This window comes from Oncorhynchus gorbuscha, unplaced genomic scaffold, assembly GCF_021184085.1.
Source record: "Oncorhynchus gorbuscha isolate QuinsamMale2020 ecotype Even-year unplaced genomic scaffold, OgorEven_v1.0 Un_scaffold_4115, whole genome shotgun sequence".
Classification (NCBI taxonomy): domain Eukaryota; kingdom Metazoa; phylum Chordata; class Actinopteri; order Salmoniformes; family Salmonidae; genus Oncorhynchus; species Oncorhynchus gorbuscha.
The window spans coordinates 1-17500 of record NW_025748213.1 but is presented as its reverse complement, the minus strand read 5'-3'; the positions used below and the strand labels follow the sequence as shown (position 1 = coordinate 17500).

Sequence of the window (17500 nt, the reverse complement as noted above, 5' to 3'; positions counted from 1 at the left end):
TCTCTCTCTCTAGGAACAGTGGGTTAACTGCCTGTTCAGGGGCAGAACGACAGATTTGTACCTTGTCAGCTCGGGGATTCGAACTTGCAACCTTCCAGTTACTAGTCCAACGCTCTAACCACTAGGCTACCCTGCTGCCCCCATATAGTGCAGTACTAATGACCAGAGAACCAAGGGTGGTGTCTGTTCCCTGTATAGTGCAGTACTAATGACCAGAGAACCGAGGGTGGTGTCTGTTCCCTGTATAGTGCAGTACTAATGACCAGAGAACCGAGGGTGGTGTCTGTTCCCTGTATAGTGCAGTACTAATGACCAGAGAACCGAGGGTGATGCCTGTTCCCTGTATAGTGCAGTACTAATGACCAGAGAACCGAGGGTGGTGTCTGTTCCCTGTATAGTGCAGTACTAATGACCAGAGAACCGAGGGTGGTGTCTGTTCCTCTGTATAGTGCAGTTTCCATCCCTAATGACCAGAGAACCGAGGGTGGTGTCTGTTCCCTGTCCTAGTGCCAGTACTAATGACCAGAGAACCGAGGTGATGTCTGTTCCCTGTATAGTCTCTCCCTTCATCCCTCTCTTTCTCTCTCTCCCTCCATACTGCTCTTTCCATCCCTCTCTTCCTCTCTCTCTCCTCCATACTGCTCTTTCCATCCCTCTCTTTCTCTCTCTCCCTCCATACTGCTCTTTCCATCCCTCTCTTTCTCTCTCTCCCTCCATACTGCTCTTTCCATCCCTCTCTTCTCTCTCTCTCCCTCCATACTGCTCTTTCCATCCCTCTCTTTCTCTCTCTCCCTCCATCCCTCTCTTTCTCTCTCCCTCCATCCCTCTCTTTCTCTCCCTCCATCCCTCTCTTTCTCTCTCGTCTCTCCTCCTCTCTCTCTTCTCTCTCTCCCTTCATCCCTCTCTTTCTCTCTCTCCCTTCATCCCTCTCTTTCTCTCTCCTCTCCCTCCATCCTGCTCTTTCCATCCCTCTCTTTCTCTCTCTCCCTCCATCCCTCCCTTTCTCTCTCTCACTATCTCGTTCTCTCTCTCCTCTCTCTCGTTCTCTCTCCTCTCTCTCTCTCTCTCTCTCTCGTTCTCTCTCTCTCTCTCTCTCCTCTCTCGTTCTCTCTCCTCTCTCTCTCTCTCTCTCGTTTCTCTCTCCTCTCTCTCGTTTCTCTCTCCTCTCTCTCGTTCTCTCTCTCTCTCTCCTCGTTTCTCTCTCTCTCTCTCGTTTCTCTCTCCTCTCTCTCGTTCTCTCTCCTCTCTCTCTCGTTCTCTCTCCTCTCTCTCTCGTTCTCTCTCCTCTCTCTCGTTTTCTCTCCTCTCTCTCGTTTTCTCTCCTCTCTCTCGTTCTTCTCTCTCTCTCTCTCTCTCTCTCGTTTTCTCTCCTCTCTCTCTCTCTCTCGTTTTCTCTCCTCTCTCTCGTTTTCTCTCTCTCTCTCTCGTTCTCCTCTCTCTCTCTCTCTCTCGTTTTCTCTCCTCTCTCTCTCTTTCTCTCTCTCTCTCTCGTTCTCTCTCTCTCTCTCTCTCGTTTCTGTCTCTCTCTCTCTCTCTCTCTCTTTCTCCTCTCTCTCTCTCTCGCTTTCTGTCCTCTCTCTCTCTCGCTCTCCTCTCTCTCTCTCGTTTCTCTCTCTCTCTCTCTCTCGTGTTCTCTCTCTCGTTTTCTCTCTCTCTCTCTCTCTCTCGTTTTCTCTCCTCTCTCTCTCTCTCGTTTTCTCCTCTCTCTCTCTCTCGTTTTCTCTCTCTCTCTCTCTCTCTCTCTCGTTTTCTCTCCTCTCTCTCTCTCTCTCGTTTTCTCTCTCTCTCTCTCTCTCTCTCTCTCTCTCTCGTTTTCTCTCCTCTCTCTCTCTCTCTCGTTTTCTCTCTCGTTCTCTGTTCTCTCTCTCTCTCTCTATCTCTCTGATTATATCCGTCACTTCCTCAGGACGGATCTCTTCTTCTCCTCCGTCCCCAGTAAATACATCTTCCTCAAGTCGTTTCCTGTCTCTCCTCCAGGCCTCCCGTTTTCGTCGGCCGACTCCTCTGCCGGGCCCACTAACCACTCAGCATTATCTAACGCCACAAATGGCATTTCATTAGCTTGTTATCCCCGCGGAGGCCTGAACGCTGTACGCTCAATAGCATTATGGGTAATTTCTCATAAAAGACACATTATTGATCCTGGGCTTGGCCCGGGCCCTTACTCTACGTCTGGGTCCCAAACAGCACCCTATTCCCTATGTAGTGCACTACTTTGGACCAGGATCTATAGGGGTAGTGCACTACTTTTTTACCTTTCTCTCCCTGTCTAACTATCCCCTCACTCTCTCTCTTCCTCCTTTCTCTCCCTGTCTAACTATCTCCTCACTCTCTCCCTTCCTCCCTTCCTCTCCCTCTCCTTCCCCCTCTCTTTCCAACTATCCCCTCACTCTCTCTCTCTTCCTCTCCCAGTCTGCCTCTCCTTCTCCCTGTCTAACTCCCCTCACTCTCTCTTCCTCCCTTCTCTCTCTCAAGTCGTTTTCTCTCCCTGTCTAACTATCCCCTCACTCTCTCTCTCCCTTTCTCTCCCTGTCTAACTATCTCCTCACTCTCTCCCTTCCTCCCTTCCTCTCCCTCTCCTTCCCCCATCCAACTATCCCCTCACTCTCTCTCTTCCTCTCCCAGTCTGCCTCTCCGTTCTCCCTGTCTAACTCCCCTCACTCTCTCTCTTCCTCCTTTCTCTCCCTGTCTAACTATCTCCTCACTCTCTCCCTTCCTCCCTTCCTCTCCCTCTCCTTCCCCCCAGTCCAACTATCCCCTCACTCTCTCCCTTCCTCTCCCAGTCTGCCTCTCCTTCCCCCATCCAACTATCCCCTCACTCTCTCCCCTTCCTCTCCCAGTCTGCCTCTCCCTCCCCCTGTCCAACTATCCCCTCACTCTCTCTCTTGGACCTCTCCCAGTCTGCCTCTCCTTCTCCCTGTCTAACTCCCCTCACTCTCTCTCTTCCAGGGCTCCCTTTCTCTCCCTGTCTAACTATCCCCTCACTCTCTCTCTTCCTCCCTTTCTCTCCCTGTCTAACTATCTCCTCACTCTCCCCTTCCTCCCTTCCTCTCCTCTCTCTCTCTTCTCGACCAGTCCAACTATCCCCTCACTCTCTCTCCCTCTCCCAGTCTGCCTCTCCTTCTCCCTGTCTAACTCCCCTCACTCTCTCTCTTCCTCCCTTTCTCTCCCTGTCTAACTATCTCCTCACTCTCCCTTCCTCCCTTCCTCTCCCTCTCCTTCCCCCGTCCAACTATCCCCTCACTCTCTCTCTTCCTCTCCCAGTCTGCCTCTCCCTCCCCCTGTCTAACTATCCCCTCACTCTCTCCCTTCCTCTCCCTGTCTAACTATCCCCTCACTCTCTCTCTTCCTCTCCCAGTCTGCCTCTCCTTCTCCCTGTCTAACTCCCCTCACTCTCTCTCTTCCTCTCCCAGTCTGCCTCTCCCTCCCCCCACTCTCTCCCTTCCTCTCCCTGTCTAACTATCCCCTCACTCTCTCTCTTCCTCTCCCAGTCTGCCTCTCCCTCCCCCTGTCTAACTATCCCCTCACTCTCTCCCTTCCTCTCCCTGTCTAACTATCCCCTCACTCTCTCTCTTCCTCTCCCAGTCTGCCTCTCCTTCTCCCTGTCTAACTATCCCCTCACTCTCTCCCTTCCTCTCCCTGTCTAACTATCCCCTCACTCTCTCTCTTCCTCTCCCAGTCTGCCTCTCCTTCTCCCTGTCTAACTATCCTCTCACTCTCTCTCTTCCTCTCCCAGTCTGCCTCTCCTTCTCCCTGTCTAACTATCCTCTCACTCTCTCTCTTCCTCTCCCAGTCTGCCTCTCCTTCTCCCTGTCTAACTATCCTCTCACTCTCTCTCTTCCTCCCCCTGTCTAACTATCCCCTCACTCTCTCTCTTCCTCCCCCTGTCTAACTATCCCCTCACTCTCTCCCTTCCTCCCTTTCTCTCCCTGTCTAACTATCCCCTCACTCTCTCCCTTCCTCCCTTTCTCTCCCTGTCTATCTCTTCACTCTCTCCCTTCCCCCTGTCTAACTATCCCCTCACTCTCTCCCTTCCTCCCTCCCTCTCCTTCCCCCTGTCTAACTATCTCCTCTCTCTCTCTTCCTCTCCCAGTCTGCCTCTCCTCCCCCTGCAAATAAATAAAATAAAAAATCCTACAATGTGATTTTCTGGAGAGAAAAAAATTCCACTCATTTTGTCTGTCATAGTTGAAGTGTACCAATGATGAAAATGACAGACCTCATCTTTTTAAGTGGGAGAACTTGCACAATTGGTGGCTGAATAAATACTTTTTTGCCCCACTGTATACAGAGAGACCATCCATCTGTCTCCTCTACCCTCATATACAGAGAGACCATCCATCTGTCTCCTCTACCCTCATATACAGAGAGACCATCCATCTGTCTCCTCATATACAGAGAGACCATCCATCTGTCTCCTCTACCCTCATAGACAGAGAGACCATCCATCTGTCTCCTCAACCCTCATATACAGAGAGACCATCCATCTGTCTCCTCATATACAGAGAGACCATCCATCTGTCTCCTCTACCCTCATATACAGAGAGACCATCCATCTGTCTCCTCTACCCTCATATACAGAGAGACCATCCACCTGTCTCCTCATATACAGAGAGACCATCCATCTGTCTCCTCTACCCTCATAGACAGAGAGACCATCCATCTGTCTCCTCTACCCTCATATACAGAGAGACCATCCATCTGTCTCCTCTACCCTCATATACAGAGAGACCATCCATCTGTCTCCTCTACCCTCATATACAGAGAGACCATCCATCTGTCTCCTCTACCCTCATATACAGATAGACCATCCATCTGTCTCCTCTACCCTCATATACAGAGAGACCATCCATCTGTCTCCTCTACCCTCATATACAGAGAGACCATCCATCTGTCTCCTCTACCCTCATATACAGAGAGACCATCCATCTGTCTCCTCTACCCTCATATACAGAGAGACCATCCATCTGTCTCCTCTACCCTCATATACAGAGAGACCATCCATCTGTCTCCTCTACCCTCATATACAGAGAGACCATCCATCTGTCTCCTCTACCCTCATATACAGAGAGACCATCCATCTGTCTCCTCATATACAGAGACCATCCATCTGTCTCCTCATAGACAGAGAGACCATCCATCTGTCTCCTCATATACAGAGACCATCCATCTGTCTCCTCTACCCTCATATACAGAGAGACCATCCATCTGTCTCCTCTACCCTCATATACAGAGAGACCATCCATCTGTCTCCTCTACCCTCATATACAGAGAGACCATCCATCTGTCTCCTCATAGACAGAGAGACCATCCATCTGTCTCCTCATAGACAGAGAGACCATCCATCTGTCTCCTCATAGACAGAGAGACCATCCATCTGTCTCCTCATATACAGAGACCATCCATCTGTCTCCTCTACCCTCATATACAGAGAGACCATCCATCTGTCTCCTCTACCCTCATATACAGAGAGACCATCCATCTGTCTCCTCTACCCTCATATACAGAGAGACCATCCATCTGTCTCCTCATATACAGAGAGACCATCCATCTGTCTCCTCATATACAGAGAGACCATCCATCTGTCTCCTCATATACAGAGAGACCATCCATCTGTCTCCTCTACCCTCATATACAGAGAGACCATCCATCTGTCTCCTCATATACAGAGAGACCATCCATCTGTCTCCTCATATACAGAGAGACCATCCATCTGTCTCCTCATAGACAGAGAGCCCATCCATCTGTCTCCTCATAGACAGAGAGACCATCCATCTGTCTCCTCATAGACAGAGAGACCATCCATCTGTCTCCTCATAGACAGAGAGACCATCCATCTGTCTCCTCATAGACAGAGAGACCATCCATCTGTCTCCTCATATACAGAGAGACCATCCATCTGTCTCCTCTACCCTCATATACAGAGAGACCATCCATCTGTCTCCTCTACCCTCATATACAGAGAGGACATCCATCTGTCTCCTCATATACAGAGAGGACATCCATCTGTCTCCTCTACCCTCATATACAGAGAGACCATCCATCTGTCTCCTCATATACAGAGAGACCATCCATCTGTCTCCTCTACCCTCATAGACAGAGAGACCATCCATCTGTCTCCTCATATACAGAGAGATCATCCATCTGTCTCCTCATATACAGAGAGACTATCCATCTGTCTCCTCATATACAGAGAGACCATCCATCTGTCTCCTCATATACAGAGAGACCATCCATCTGTCTCCTCATATACAGAGAGACCATCCATCTGTCTCCTCTACCCTCATATACAGAGAGACCATCCATCTGTCTCCTCTACCCTCATATACAGAGAGGACATCCATCTGTCTCCTCATATACAGAGAGGACATCCATCTGTCTCCTCTACCCTCATATACAGAGAGGACATCCATCTGTCTCCTCTACCCTCATATACAGAGAGGACATCCATCTGTCTCCTCTACCCTCATATACAGAGAGACCATCCATCTGTCTCCTCATATACAGAGAGACCATCCATCTGTCTCCTCTACCCTCATATACAGAGAGACCATCCATCTGTCTCCTCATAGACAGAGAGACCATCCATCTGTCTCCTCATAGACAGAGAGACCATCCATCTGTCTCCTCATAGACAGAGAGACCATCCATCTGTCTCCTCATAGACAGAGAGACCATCCATCTGTCTCCTCATAGACAGAGAGACCATCCATCTGTCTCCTCATAGACAGAGAGACCATCCATCTGTCTCCTCATAGACAGAGAGACCATCCATCTGTCTCCTCATAGACAGAGAGACCATCCATCTGTCTCCTCATAGACAGAGAGACCATCCATCTGTCTCCTCATAGACAGAGAGACCATCCATCTGTCTCCTCATAGACAGAGAGACCATCCATCTGTCTCCTCATAGACAGAGAGACCATCCATCTGTCTCCTCATAGACAGAGAGACCATCCATCTGTCTCCTCTACCCTCATAGACAGAGACCATCCATCTGTCTCCTCATAGACAGAGAGACCATCCATCTGTCTCCTCTACCCTCATAGACAGAGAGACCATCCGTGTAGTCAGAGATGGAGAACTAACAGAGGACTGTCACAGTAATATGTTACTGTCTGAGGTGTTGGTGGTTTATTTCTGGGCCTGCTCTGCCCTCTAGTGTTCAGGCTGGGTCATTGCAGCAGCTCTTTGAATACAGGAGCCATAAGGAACCTTACTGTAATACGATCTCCTAATACAAGGATACAATTGTCAACCATTTTCTAGACTTCTAGTCGTTGATTGAGAGGAAGCTGGAAGAACCCCAGCCATTTCTTGACAGACCGGCTGAGAGGAACAGACAGACATACAGACTCTTTCCCCCCCCTCCTCTCCCTCAGTCTCACTTCTCTCTTTATGTCCCTAACCCCTTCTCTCTCCCTCCTCCATATTTCTCTCTTACTCATCCCCCTCTTTCTCTCTCCTAGTTGACCTTCCCTAAAGCCAAGCTGCTGCTGATGTCCAGCGACCAGGAAGATATCAACGACTGGTATTACAGCCTGAGCTCTGCTGTAGGGTACGTTAACACAGACACCCCATCTGTCTCTCTCTCACCTCCCCTCTGTCTCTCTCTCTCTGTCTGTCTCTCTCTCTCACTATCTGTCTCTCTGTCTGTCTGTGTCTGTCTCTCTCTCTCTCACCTCCCCTCTCTCTCTCTCTCTCTCTCTCTCTCTCTCTCTCTCTCTCTCTCTCTCTCTCTCTCTCTCTCTGTCTCTGTCTCTCACTATCTGTCTCTCTCTCTCTCTCTCTCTGTCTCTCACTATCTGTCTCTCTCTCTGTCTCTGTCTCTGTCTCTGTCTCTGTCTCTGTCTCTCTCTCTCTCTGTCTCTCTCTCTGTCTCTCACTATCTCTCTGTCTGTCTCTCTCTCTCACTATCTGTCTGTCTCTGTCTGTCTCTCTTTCTGTCTCTCTGTCTCTCTCTCCCTCTCTCTCTCTGGGATGTTAAACACCTGGTGGGTCACTCTTACCTGGACAGGGATGTTAAACACCTGGTGGGTCACTCTTACCTGGCTGGGATGTTAAACACCTGGTGGGTCACTCTTACCTGGCTGGACAGGGATGTTAAACACCTGGTGGGTCACTCTTACCTGGCTGGGATGTTAAACACCTGGTGGGTCACTCTTACCTGGCTGGGATGTTAAACACCTGGTGGGCCACTCTTACCTGGCTGGACAGGGATGTTAAACACCTGGTTGTCTGTGGTCTCTCCAGTCAGTTGTTGTCTGTGGTCTTTCCAGTCAGTTGTTCTAACATGTTGTCTGTGGTCTCTACAGTCAGTTGTTGTCTGTGGTCTCTACAGCCAGTTGTTCTAACATGTTTTCTGTGGTCTTTCCAGTCAGTTGTTGTCAGTGGTCTCTACAGCCAGTTGTTCTAACATGTTGTCTGTGGTCTCTACAGCCAGTTGTTCTAACATGTTGTCTGTGGTCTTTCCAGTCAGTTGTTCTAACATGTTGTCTGTGGTCTCTACAGTCAGTTGTTGTCTGTGGTCTCTACAGCCAGTTGTTCTAACATGTTGTCTGTGGTCTCTACAGCCAGTTGTTCTAACGTGTTGTCTGTGGTCTCTCCAGTCAGTTGTTGTCTGTGGTCTCTCCAGTCAGTTGTTGTCTGTGGTCTCTACAGTCTGTTGTTGTCTGGGGTCTCTACAGTCAGTTGTTGTCTGGGGTCTCTACAGTCAGTTGTTGTCTGGGGTCTCTACAGTCAGTTGTTGTCTGGGGTCTCTACAGTCAGTTGTTGTCTGGGGTCTCTACAGTCAGTTGTTGTCTGGGGTCTCTACAGCCAGTTGTTGTCTGGGGTCTCTACAGCCAGTTGTTGTCTGGGGTCTCTACAGTCAGTTGTTCTAGCATGTTGTCTGTGGTCTCTACAGTCAGTTGTTGTCTGTGGTCTCTACAGCCAGTTGTTGTCTGTGGTCTCTACAGTCAGTTGTTCTAGCATGTTGTCTGTGGTCTCTACAGTCAGTTGTTCTAACATGTTGTCTGTGGTCTCTCCAGTCAGTTGTTCTAACATGTTGTCTGTGGTCTCTACAGTCAGTTGTTGTCTGTGGTCTCTCCAGTCAGTTGTTCTAACATGTTGTCTGGGGACTCTACAGTCAGTTGTTGTCTGTGGTCTCTACAGTCAGTTGTTGTCTGTGGTCTCTACAGTCAGTTGTTCTAACATGTTGTCTGTGGTCTCTACAGTCAGTTGTTCTAACATGTTGTCTGTGGTCTCTACAGTCAGATGTTGTCTGTGGTCTCTACAGTCAGTTGTTGTCTGTGGTCTCTACAGTCAGTTGTTGTCTGTGGTCTCTACAGTCAGTTGTTCTAACATGTTGTCTGTGGTCTCTACAGTCAGTTGTTCTAACATGTTGTCTGTGGTCTCTACAGTCAGATGTTGTCTGTGGTCTCTACAGTCAGTTGTTGTCTGTGGTCTCTACAGTCAGTTGTTGTCTGTGGTCTCTACAGTCAGTTGTTGTCTGTGGTCTCTCCAGTCAGTTGTTGTCTGTGGTCTCTCCAGTCAGTTGTTGTCTGTGGTCTCTCCAGTCAGTTGTTGTCTGTGGTCTCTACAGTCAGTTGTTGTCTGTGGTCTCTCCAGTCAGTTGTTGTCTGTGGTCTCTACAGTCAGTTGTTGTCTGTGGTCTCTACAGTCAGTTGTTGTCTGTGGTCTCTACAGTCAGTTGTTGTCTGTGGTCTCTACAGTCAGTTGTTCTAACATGTTGTCTGTGGTCTCTCCAGTCAGTTAAAGTCCAGGAACACAGTGGTCCATCAGAGAGATGATCTGGTCAGGAGACCTCTACGCTGCTTTGTAGAGGACCAGAAGAACCAAACTACCCCCTCCACACCACCCACCACCCCAGGGAGGAAGAGGATGGCCCCTCCTCCACCCCAGACCCCCTCCAGACCTACAGCTCCAGCAGAAGCAGAGGGCAGCGCCTCCAAGAGGATGAAGCTGACTGGGGGGCCAGCTGAGAGGTGGGTTCATACAGAATGTACTGTATATATATATATATGATAATGCTGTCATTCAGAGGTGGGTTCGTACAGAATGTACAGTATATATATATATGATAATGCTGTCGTTCATAGGTGGGTTTGTACAGAATGGGGCGGCAGCGTAGCCTAGTGGTTAGAGCGTTGGACTAGTAACCGGAAGGTTGCGAGTTCAAACCCCCAAGCTGACAAGGTACAAATCTGTCGTTCTGCCCCTGAACAGGCAGTTAACCCACTGTTCCCAGGCCGTCATTGAAAATAAGAATATGTTCTTAACTGACTTGCCTGGTTAAATAAAGGTAAAATAATAAAAATGTACCGTATATATGATAATGCTGTCATTCAGAGCTGGGTTCATATAGAATGTACCGTATATATGATAATGCTGTCATTCAGAGGTGGGTTCGTACAGAATATATAGGTAGTTATATATATATAACTGCTCAAAAAAATAAAGGGACCACTAAAATAACACGTCCTAGATCCGAATGAATGAAATATTCTGATATAGAGCAGAGGAACTAGAACCCTCTGTCCACTCTATCCTGGTGTTATTACAGTGTAATTACCCTGATATAGAGCAGAGGAACTAGAACCCTCTGTCCTGGTGTTATTACAGTGTAATTACCCTGATATAGAGCAGTGGAACTAGAACCCTCTGTCCTGATGTTATTACAGTGCAATTACCCTGATATAGAGCAGATGAACTAGAACCCTCTGTCCACTCTATCCTGGTGTTATTAGTGTAATTACCCTGATATAGAGCAGAGGAACTAGAACCCTCTGTCCACTCTATCCTGGTGTTATTAGTGTAATTACCCTGATATAGAGCAGAGGAACTAGAACCCTCTGTCCACTCTATCCTGGTGTTATTACAGTGTAATTACCCTGATATAGAGCAGAGGAACTAGAACCCTCTATCCTGGTGTTATTACAGTGTAATTACCCTGATATAGAGCAGAGGAACTAGAACCCTCTATCCTGGTGTTATTACAGTGTAATTACCCTGATATAGAGCAGAGGAACTAGAACCCTCTGTCCTGATGTTGTTACAGTGTAATTACCCTGATATAGAGCAGAGGAACTAGAACCCTCTGTCCTGGTGTTATTACAGTGTATTTACCCTGATATAGAGCAGAGGAACTAGAACCCTCTGTCCTGGTGTTATTACAGTGTATTTACCTGATATAGAGCAGAGGAACTAGAACCCTCTATCCTGGTGTTATTACAGTGTAATTACCCTGATATAGAGCAGAGGAACTAGAACCCTCTGTCCTGGTGTTATTACAGTGTAATTACCCTGATATAGAGCAGAGGAACTAGAACCCTCTGTCCACTCTATCCTGATGTTATTACAGTGTAATTACCCTGATATAGAGCAGTGGAACTAAACCTCTGTCCTGGTGTTATTACAGTGTAATTACCCTGATATAGAGCAGAGGAACTAGAACCCTCTGTCCACTCTATCCTGGTGTTATTAGTGTAATTACCCTGATATAGAGCAGAGGAACTAGAACCCTCTGTCCTGATGTTATTACAGTGTAATTACCCTGATATAGAGCAGAGGAACTAGAACCCTCTATCCTGGTGTTATTACAGTGTAATTACCCTGATATAGAGCAGAGGAACTAGAACCCTCTGTCCTGATGTTGTTACAGTGTAATTACCCTGATATAGAGCAGAGGAACTAGAACCCTCTTTCCTGATGTTATTACAGTGTAATTACCCTGATATAGAGCAGTGGAACTAGAAACCTCTGTCCTGGTGTTATTACAGTGTAATTACCCTGATATAGAGCAGAGGAACTAGAACCCTCTGTCCACTCTATCCTGGTGTTATTAGTGTAATTACCCTGATATAGAGCAGAGGAACTAGAACCCTCTGTCCTGATGTTATTACAGTGTAATTACCCTGATATAGAGCAGAGGAACTAGAACCCTCTGTCCACTCTATCCTTGTGTTATTAGTGTAATTACCCTGATATAGAGCAGAGGAACTAGAACCCTCTGTCCTGATGTTGTTACAGTGTAATTACCCTGATATAGAGCAGAGGAACTAGAACCCTCTATCCTGGTGTTATTACAGTGTAATTACCCTGATATAGAGCAGAGGAACTAGAACCCTCTGTCCTGGTGTTATTACAGTGTAATTACCCTGATATAGAGCAGAGGAACTAGAACCCTCTGTCCTGATGTTATTACAGTGTAATTACCCTGATATAGAGCAGAGGAACTAGAACCCTCTGTCCTGGTGTTATTACAGTGTAATTACCCTGATATAGAGCAGAGGAACTAGAACCCTCTATCCTGGTGTTATTACAGTGTAATTACCCTGATATAGAGCAGAGGAACTAGAACCCTCTATCCTGGTGTTATTACAGTGTAATTACCCTGATATAGAGCAGAGGAACTAGAACCCTCTGTCCTGATGTTGTTACAGTGTAATTACCCTGATATAGAGCAGAGGAACTAGAACCCTCTGTCCTGGTGTTATTACAGTGTATTTACCCTGATATAGAGCAGAGGAACTAGAACCCTCTGTCCTGGTGTTATTACAGTGTATTTACCCTGATATAGAGCAGAGGAACTAGAACCCTCTATCCTGGTGTTATTACAGTGTAATTACCCTGATATAGAGCAGAGGAACTAGAACCCTCTGTCCTGGTGTTATTACAGTGTAATTACCCTGATATAGAGCAGAGGAACTAGAACCCTCTGTCCACTCTATCCTGATGTTATTACAGTGTAATTACCCTGATATAGAGCAGTGGAACAACCTCTGTCCTGGTGTTATTACAGTGTAATTACCCTGATATAGAGCAGAGGAACTAGAACCCTCTGTCCACTCTATCCTGGTGTTATTAGTGTAATTACCCTGATATAGAGCAGAGGAACTAGAACCCTCTGTCCTGATGTTATTACAGTGTAATTACCCTGATATAGAGCAGAGGAACTAGAACCCTCTATCCTGGTGTTATTACAGTGTAATTACCCTGATATAGAGCAGAGGAACTAGAACCCTCTGTCCTGATGTTGTTACAGTGTAATTACCCTGATATAGAGCAGAGGAACTAGAACCCTCTTTCCTGATGTTATTACAGTGTAATTACCCTGATATAGAGCAGTGGAACTAGAACCCTCTGTCCTGATGTTATTACAGTGTAATTACCCTGATATAGAGCAGAGGAACTAGAACCCTCTGTCCACTCTATCCTTGTGTTATTAGTGTAATTACCCTGATATAGAGCAGAGGAACTAGAACCCTCTGTCCTGATGTTGTTACAGTGTAATTACCCTGATATAGAGCAGAGGAACTAGAACCCTCTATCCTGGTGTTATTACAGTGTAATTACCCTGATATAGAGCAGAGGAACTAGAACCCTCTGTCCTGGTGTTATTACAGTGTAATTACCCTGATATAGAGCAGAGGAACTAGAACCCTCTGTCCTGATGTTATTACAGTGTAATTACCCTGATATAGAGCAGAGGAACTAGAACCCTCTGTCCTGGTGTTATTACAGTGTAATTACCCTGATATAGAGCAGAGGAACTAGAACCCTCTATCCTGGTGTTATTACAGTGTAATTACCCTGATATAGAGCAGAGGAACTAGAACCCTCTATCCTGGTGTTATTACAGTGTAATTACCCTGATATAGAGCAGAGGAACTAGAACCCTCTGTCCTGATGTTGTTACAGTGTAATTACCCTGATATAGAGCAGAGGAACTAGAACCCTCTTTCCTGATGTTATTACAGTGTAATTACCCTGATATAGAGCAGAGGAACTAGAACCCTCTATCCTGGTGTTATTACAGTGTAATTACCCTGATATAGAGCAGAGGAACTAGAACCCTCTGTCCTGGTGTTATTACAGTGTAATTACCCTGATATAGAGCAGAGGAACTAGAACCCTGTCCACTCGATCCTGGTGTTATTACAGTGTAATTACCTGATATAGAGCAGAGGAACTAGAACCCTGTCCACTCGATCCTGGTGTTATTACAGTGTAATTACCCTGATATAGAGCAGAGGAACTAGAACCCCCTGTCCACTACAGTGTAATTACCCTGATATAGAGCAGAGGAACTAGAACCCTCTATCCTGGTGTTATTACAGTGTATTTACCCTGATATAGAGCAGGAACTAGAACCCTCTATCTGATGTTATTACAGTGTATTTACCCTGATATAGAGCAGAGGAACTAGAACCCTCTGTCCTGGATGTTATTACAGTGTAATTACCCTGATATAGAGCAGAGGAACTAGAACCCTCTATCCTGGTGTTATTACAGTGTAATTACCCTGATATAGAGCAGAGGAACTAGAACCCTCTGTCCTGATGTTGTTACAGTGTAATTACCTGATATAGAGCAGAGGAACTAGAACCTGTCCACTCTATCCTGTAGTGTTATTACAGTGTAGTACCTGATATAGAGCAGAGAGACTTAGAACCCTCTGTCTGATGTTATACAGTGCTCCAAGTACCCTGATATAGAGCAGAGGATCTAGACTACTCTGTCCTGATGTTGTTACAGTGTAATTACCCTGATATAGAGCAGAGGAACTAGAACCCTCTATCCTGGTGTTATTACAGTGTAATTGCCACAGTATAGACAGGAGTGAACAACACATTTTTTCACATTCTTCTTCGTTCTCTCCCAGTGAACCGGCCAGGTCAAGCTGTGTGATCCTGTGAAGGGACCAAGAACTTCAGAGATCCTTGCTCTTTCCACAAACCAATCCAAGTCTGACAGATAAGCGTTAATGGGGGGGGGGGGTGTATGAGGGAAGATGGGGGGGGGTGTATGAGGAGAGATGGGGGGGGTATTTAGATACTGGAGAATCAGGTTCATTTGAGAGATGGGGAGGTAGCTAGATACTGGAGAATCAGGTTAATGGGGATATGGGAGGTAGTTAGATACTGAAGAATCAGGTTGAGGGGATGTGAGGAGAGATGGGAGGTAGTTGGATACTGAGAATCAGGTTAAGGAGGGGATGTGAGGAGAGATGGGAGGTAGTTAGATACTGGAGAATCAGGTTAAGGAGGGGATGTGAGGAGAAATGGAGAATCAGGTTAATGGGGGAGGTAGTTAGATACTGGAGAATCAGGTTAATGGGGAGGTAGTTAGATACTGAGAATCATGTTAATGGGGAGTAGGGGGTAGCTAGATACTGGAGAATCAGGTTAATGGGGGGGGTAGTTAGATACTAGAGAATCATGTTAATGGGGGGTAGTTAGATACTGGAGAATCAGGTTAATGGGGGATAGTTAGATACTGGAGAATCAGGTTAATGGGGGGTAGTTAGATACTGGAGAATCAGGTTAATGGGGAGGGTAGTTGGATACTGGAGAATCAGGTTAATGGGGGTAGTTAGATACTGGAGAATCAGGTTAATGGGGAGGTAGTTAGATACTGGAGAATCATGTTAATGGGGGAGTAGGGGGTAGCTAGATACTGGAGAATCAGGTTAATGGGGGTAGTTAGATACTAGAGAATCATGTTAATGGGGGGGTAGTTAGATACTGCAGAATCATGTTAATGGAAAGATGGGGGGTAGTTAGATACTGGAGAATCAGGTTAACGAGGGGGATATGAGGAGAGATGGGAGCTAGTTAGATACTGGAGAATCCGGTTAATGGGGGGATATGGGAGTAGAGATGGGAGCTAGTTAGATACTGGAGAATCAGGTTAATGAGGGGGATATGAGGAGAGATGGGAGCTAGTTAGATACTGGAGAATCAGGTTAACGAGGGGGATATGAGGAGAGATGGGGAGCTAGTTAGATACTGGAGAATCAGGTTAACGAGGGGATATGGGAGCTAGTTAGATACTGGAGAATCAGGTTAACGAGGGGGGATATGAGGAGAGATGGGAGCTAGTTAGATACTGGAGAATCAGGTTAACGAGGGGGATATGAGGAGAGATGGGAGGTAGTTAGATACTGGAGAATCAGGTTAACGAGGGGGATATGAGGAGAGATGGGAGCTAGTTAGAAGATATGAAATGTGAAGATTTTAACACTGACACCAAAGACTCACTTTGAAACACCTTCACGACAGAAGCTCAAGGAGATGGAAAATGTGAGTTTGACTCCGAAAGAAATGAATGTTTTGTCCTGAATAGAATGTTTCCATGTATGTGTCAGAGCAAAAAGATCAGCAGGAGAATAGTGTGGTACTAGATTGGGAATCAAAACTGTCCCCTGGGATATTTTGGCAGCACAATACCATCTGAATGTTAAATCGAGATTTTTACTGTCTATTTACATTTAATTCAGACAAGAACTGAAATATTAGTAACATATCATGCTTGTCTCTATGGTAATATACAATATATTATAATATCAGTTGTCTCTATGGTAATATACAGTATATTATAATATCATGCTTGTCTCTATGGTAATATACAGTATATTATAATAATTAGTAACATATCATGCTTGTCTCTATGGTAATATATAGTATATTATAATATCAGTAAAATTTTGTCTCTATGGTAATTACAGTATATTATAATATCATGCTTGTCTCTATGGTAATAAACAGTATATTATAATATCATGCTTGTCTCTATGGTAATAAACAGTATATTATAATATCATGCTTGTCTCTATGGTAATATACAGTATATTATAATATTAGTTACATGCTTGTCTCTATGGTAATATACAGTATATTATAATATTAGTAACATATCATGCTTCTCTCTATGGTAATATATAGTATATTATAATATCATACTTGTCTCTATGGTAATATATAGTATATTATAATATTAGTTACATGCTTGTCTCTATGGTAATATACAGTGTATTGTAATGTTAGTAACATATCATGCTTGTCTCTATGGTAATATACAGTATATTATAATATTAGTAACTATATCATGCTTGTCTCTATGATAATATACAGTATATTATAATAATAGTAACATATCATGCTTGTCTCTATGGTAATATACAGTATATTATAATATCATGCTTGTCTCTATGGTAATATACAGTATATTATAATATCATGCTTGTCTCTATGGTAATATATAGTATATTATAATATTAGTTACATGCTTGTCTCTATGGTAATATACAGTGTATTATAATGTTAGTAACATATCATGCTTGTCTCTATGGTAATATACAGTATATTATAATATCAGTAAAATGTTTGTCTCTATGGTAATAAACAGTATATATAATATATGCTTGTCTCTATGGTAATATACAGTATATTATAATATTAGTTACATGCTTATATATATAGTAATATATAGTATATTATAATATTAGCCTTTATATCATGCTTGTCTCTATGTTAATATACAGTATATTATAATATTAGTAATAACATATCATGCTTGTCTCTATGATAATATACAGTATATTATAATATTAGTTACATGCTTGTCTCTATGGTAATATATAGTATATTATAATATTAGTAACATATAACTTGTCTCTATGGTAATATACAGTATATTATAATATTAGTAACATATC

The 17500-nt window shown here is 45.0% G+C and overlaps 1 protein-coding gene across 1 annotated transcript in view; it reads left to right on the top strand.

Annotated features, from left to right (window-relative positions):
• The window catches only part of LOC124028421 (rho guanine nucleotide exchange factor 39-like), a gene marked incomplete at its 5' end in the record, with an annotated part of 15858 nt that extends 1159 nt beyond the window's left edge, over window positions 1-14699 (top strand). Inside the window, 3 exons of the mRNA XM_046340473.1 lie at window positions 7470-7558; window positions 9750-9986; window positions 14666-14699. Coding sequence (XP_046196429.1) covers window positions 7470-7558; window positions 9750-9986; window positions 14666-14699 — 360 coding nt within the window. The remainder of the gene's footprint in view (window positions 1-7469; window positions 7559-9749; window positions 9987-14665) is intronic.
• Window positions 14700-17500: the final 2801 nt, after the last annotated feature.